Raw genomic sequence first — 5,550 nt, forward strand, 5'->3', positions numbered from 1 at the left:
ACGTCTTCAAGGACTATGATCAAGTTCTACCACACAGGGCCATGTATCCTACTTTTCCAGGAGTTCAACTTGTAAATTAGTTGAAACACGACATGTCTTCTACATGCCTATGAGAAATTTTTGTATAGCCTCAACTTTTGAAGTGACTGAAATAATTTTTCTAAGAAGATTCAAAACTATAGAATCCTTCATTTTTTTTAAACATAACATATTATTTTAATAACTTTTGAATGTTTTTCGTAAAATCAAAATGAATCCTCTACTTTTTCTAAAAACAAAATGATATTTTTTGAACGACTGTTTTTTACTCCATTTTTTTTTAAACTAGAATGATTGGCCATAATCATTCATATTTCAAATCACAAAATACTAAATCAATTACAAGTTCTTCATACATTTCTAAGCCATCCATCCTACATTTTGAAATATTCCTTTCTATAAAACAACAACTAAATAAATATGGACTTTATTGCAAACATGGGTAGAAAAAGTCCCTATCCAAAAAGATGAAATTAGCATAATCCCAAGACAAGATTAAAACAAGCTCTATCTACTTGGAATTAGATATGGATCCCCCTTCTTGCACTACTACTTTCACTTCCTTGCTCATCTCCTCTATCCTTTTCATCTCGTCTCCTTCTCTTCCCATAAGTTGTTTCATTGCAGATATCAAGTCATCTCTATTGGGCACTGTGATGTCACCTTCACAAAACCTGATTCCCACCTTGAGATAATCAACTAATAATGCATCAATATAGTATTTATCTGCATTCATGGGCCATGTTATCAGTGGGACTCCCATTGTGATGCCCTCCAGGGTAGAATTCCACCCACAATGATTAAGGAAACCTCCAACAGAGGGGTGTGAGAGGACCAAGAGATGGGGTGCCCAACCTCTAATTACCAAACCTATGCCCTTCGTTATCTCTTCAAAACCTTGAGGAAGCATGCCATATTCATCAGTAGGCATACTACTAGGTAGATCCCTAATGACCCATATGAAGGAATCTTCACTTGCCTCCAGCCTTGCTGCCATCTCCTTTATTTTTTTTATTTGAGACAAAGGTATGGATGTCAAAGAAAATATAGATAACAGACTTATCCTTCTGAGAATCCATCCATTGCAGACATATTGATTCTTTGATAAAAGCAGGTTTCCCTCTCTCAATCATGTTTGTTCCTTGCTTCAACCCAAAAACATCAGGAGGAAGTAGAGGACCTACATACCAAACAAACCTACCAAAAAAAACCATGTGCAAATGATCTATATAAACGAGTTATAGATCATAGAAAGTATTGATAAGGGTACCCCAACATTCCACATTCAAATCCATGTTATATATCACGAATTTAATGACACTATCTAAATTATTGTGCCTACGGAGAAGGGGGGATATCTGATATCGGAGAAAACTAGTAGGGTGAGGTAGATCAAGAATATGGACTCAATCATTATCTACTGATACTTATTCATGCGACATGTATTTCTAGAGAGAATGAATGAAAAAAATAGAAAAAGCAGTGATGGGGTAAATACTATCCTGGGTATGCCAAGCTTGGCAGCTGTGTTATGAGTCGATCCAAGGAAGAAATCGTTGATAATGCAAATAGGAGGGCGGAACCCATCTGAGCTCTTCTTCTGGTGGTCAAACCAATCTTCTATTGGATGAGTGAGCTCCTTGATTCAATACATGAAGAGTAAGAAGAGATGAAGGGCGGGAAGTTTCTCTATGTTTTCACATCCCAAGGGAATTCCTTGGGTATGAGGGGAGGGGATGATAAGAGGTTTAATGAGAAGGCCCTCTGTACAAGACAGAATTAAGGAGGGATTAATTTTGCGGAGTTGTGAGGACTGTTAGCAAGAGCCCATGATTGGCGAGAGACTGGAAAGGTCAAGAATATGAATGTATATGTTCTAAGGTACATAATTTTGGGTGCATCTCATCTTTTTTAAGTCCTCATATATGGATTGCTAGAGAGGAAATTTAGTGTTGATTATGTATGTTAGGAGATAGTATAAGGGGATAAGAAGTTTGGCATGTGATTACGATATGAGAATATAGGAAATGGGGCGGAGATCCAGATATATTATGTCTTTATTTTCATCCACTAAATATGGATGACAAAATAGACAACAGTACACGTGGGCATAAATAAAGAGGAGGTGGGAAATAGCCCAAATCAAGTAGACAATTTTTAATTGAAGAAGACATGAAAAAACCAAAATGGTATCAAAATACCTATTATGGTAGTTAGATGAGACCCTTTATATAAGAGACAAGGGAGAGAAAAAATAGGTAAGCCATATCTTATTATGAAGTATGATTTTATAGCTAACCTTCAATAAGAATATGGGATAGAGGGTTATGGAGAAGTCAAGGGAAGACTACAATGAAAGTAATCTATGAAACTTGAATGTGAAACCTTCATAAAGCTATCATTAGAAAAGAAACCCATTAAAGAAAAATGGTGTTATCTAAAAGGCATTCAAAATACTTGATAGAAACAAGGCAAGCTATGTAGCAAAGGGTTTTGGCTAAAAATAATTCCGTGATTACTCCTTTATTTCTTCTACACAAAATGAGAAAAATTTACATGTTATTAACAATAGTAAGGTAATGATAAAAAAAAATATCAAATGAATAAAAAATACCTTATCATAAAGGAAGAAAACTACATTTACCCATCATAAGGTCACAAGGATTTCAAACTCTAGCAATGAACATCTAATTTGTATATGGAAGAAACATGGTTTCCTTTCATATGACAATCCACTCACCTAAAGTCTTCATATAGAAACATGTTTCCCTTTTATATGACCTCCTCACATTTCGAGGAGCCCCTAAAAATAGTATATGATATTCTAATCATAAAATTTTTCTTCGAAAAATTCACATGCTTTTGGGTATGAAATTTAGCATTACTAAAATTTGGTTGTATTTTGTTCACCACATGACAGGGGTAAAACAAATTCTTTTTGGTGTCATTTAAAAAGTGATTATGCAAAACCGATCAACATATAACAAAACATTTCACACAAACATATAGAACATATAACAAAATCCAAAGTAAAACACTCTTCAACAAGCTTACTTAGATTCAACAAATATATCATCCCATGGTGAACAACAAGACTATTTTAACTTAAAACTTTTTTACTAGACTTGTTGGTAGATCATACCCTGTTAGTCTTGAGCTTTCATTATCTTTACGATGCTAGCACAGTAATAAATTGTCCCTGATAACCCAAGGTAATGCATTGTCTATGGTTTATAGAGGTGAGGGAAGCAAAGAAATATGACTGGTGCCCATAGATGACAATATATTTGTGACAGGGTAACTTTCTCCTAGGATAGAGGATTTAGGAATGATTCGTTGGAGGCCTTGAACTGGTCAACTCTATTCTATATTACTAGAATATTTGTTTGATTATTACATCAATAGCAATATGAACATGTGTGGAACAAACATAGACACTTTTTACTGCGTAAATTACCAATTCAAGAAACATCTCTAATCCTACCCATTGTGTATATAAAGACATCCCCTAGCCCATTATATTACATATGCCTCCTAATGTTGAAAATTACTTCTCAACAACAATAGATCATTCTAAGGGAGTTTCTTTCATCAATTTGTTGTACTCCTATTGCCATTTGGATGTTTCCTGTTCTGTCTTGAATATAAGAAACTAGGGATTACATTTCATTTCATTGATTGGTTGATGTGAGAGCCACCTCTATTGACATTATCAATAGTTGAAAATACTATTATCTAGGATAAGCGATGACTTCAGGCAACTTGTTTTTGCATAGCTTTCTCTATGCAATGCGGTTTTTAGGGAAACTTTCTTAAAGCACTTTCAGAAAGAATTGTTAAGACAAAAAATAGTAGGAGTAGACCACACCCTATACTATCACTATATTTAGTTGTTGATTACAAAATCCTAACAATTGACAATGTATGTTAGGGATACATTTCTACACTCACTAGATGAAAGAAAACATAGGAAAATATGCTCAATTTCAATGGAAACCACATTTATTCCCAAAATTCCAATGAAACCTTGGCTAAATCGTGAACTCCTCTGGCCCCAATTCTCCAATTCTCACTATGGTGTGATCGACCAGAATGACATTTCAAAAAGGAATGAGGGCTCTTTGATTTCACACAAATATGACACCACAAAGAATTCTAAGAGAAATCATGCATCTTGAGGTCTCTAATTTGCAACTATGCTCGTGACATGAAAAATAGAGGTGAATATTCATAGAAAATACACAACTAAATGAGCTCTATATCCTTCTAAATTATATACAATGTATGTTAATCATGATATAAGAAATGCAGTTCAGAATTCCCTAAAATAAACCAAAAATAGAGAGATGGGCTACAAAGGGAGATTTTTGTCAATGTCATCTCTGGGGTTTTAGAAAAGAACAAAAAATCAATAAGGTTCGAGCAAGAAGTATAATTAAGACATTTGACCATACCTCAACATGAAATAAATAGTCATAATTTCAGTTCTGACCATATTTTGAAAATATTACCCTTGTTGTGGTTGTTGAAAATCATGGAGGCATTGGATGGAGCAAGGGCTATGGGAACCCTCCATTTTGCAGTGCATGGCATGATAGTTGCAATGTCAGATTGAGAGTGGCGCGACTGGTAAATAATGGTTTCCAAGCCTCTCAATGGCAGTAATAAACACATGAAAACCCAAACGCTGATCTCCATTATCCTTCATAGATAGATAAATCTCGTGACGCAATGCAGTCTCGGGAACAGAAATCCCCATTTTCTTAGCACCCTGCAATGCCATACCATGTACCCATATCATTAAGCATATAATATGCAAAAACCCCAGGCAAAAAATCTCATCTGATAAGCCTCTCTCCAAGCAAATGTTCCATGTCCTTTGACCTTATTACTCCGTGGCAAATAGAGAAGTACTAAGACATGTCCAGCCCAACTTTGTCAGCAAATACAAGGCCCTCACTGAGACCTCCCAGGTTTGCCACAATCGTAATTTGAATCGCTATTTTGTAGCTCTGGCCTGAGCTTGAACGCCCCAAATAAGTCGATAATCCCATAGCCATGAAAAAGGAGTCCAACTTCACCACAGTCTTGGCATGGCTCCCCACCACGATAGCCAGTGTTGACCTTAGCCCCTTTGCCCCCTTCAACATTGACGCATCCATGGATTCACAGCCTGTAACTCGGTCATCCCATAGCCTGAAACAGGGATTCTAGGTTCACCACAGTCTCTGCACGACCCTCCAGCAAGATAGCCAAAGTGTTTCCCTTATCCCATTTGTCCCCGCTAGACATTGGCACATCCATGGATTCGTAGATCCCATAGCCCTAAACAAGAAGCCCAGGTTGGCCACAGTCTTGACATGCTCCTCCACCAAGATAGCTAAAGTGTCCTTAGCCCCTTTGTCCTTGCTCAACACAGACGCATCCATCGATTTGGAGATTTACCTTGGTCTTCTATTTCCCTGGAGGATAGGCTATGGGTCAAATCAACCAAAATGATTCCATTTCGAG

The 5,550-nt window shown here is 36.5% G+C and overlaps 1 protein-coding gene and 1 pseudogene across 1 annotated transcript; both read right to left on the bottom strand.

Moving 5' to 3' along the window:
- Window positions 1-550: 550 nt before the first annotated feature.
- LOC149139815 (UDP-glycosyltransferase 73B4 pseudogene) lies at window positions 551-1,036 on the bottom strand (annotated as a pseudogene).
- A 3,609-nt stretch (window positions 1,037-4,645) lies between these two features.
- LOC149139816 (putative 3-hydroxyisobutyrate dehydrogenase-like 1, mitochondrial) lies at window positions 4,646-5,201 on the bottom strand. The gene is made up of 2 exons (XM_089450828.1): window positions 4,974-5,201; window positions 4,646-4,810 (listed from the first exon to the last, which is right to left on the bottom strand). Exons 1-2 carry the CDS (start codon window positions 5,199-5,201, stop codon window positions 4,646-4,648), a joined length of 393 nt encoding a protein of 130 aa, XP_089306954.1.
- Window positions 5,202-5,550: the final 349 nt, after the last annotated feature.

Source organism: Pinus tabuliformis, chromosome X (assembly GCF_031772625.1).
Source record: "Pinus tabuliformis cultivar Carrire ecotype Pingquan chromosome X, CPIR1, whole genome shotgun sequence".
NCBI classification, from domain to species: Eukaryota; Viridiplantae; Streptophyta; class Pinopsida; order Pinales; family Pinaceae; genus Pinus; species Pinus tabuliformis.

Coding starts and splice junctions, on each gene's coding strand:
- LOC149139816 (XM_089450828.1), bottom strand. CDS start 5,201: ATGGATGCGTCAATGTTGAAGGGGGCAAAGGGGCTAAGGTCAACACTG. Junction 4,811..4,973: donor GCCTTGTATTTGCTGACAAA/GTTGGGCTGGAC, acceptor ATGGCATTGCAG/GGTGCTAAGAAAATGGGGAT.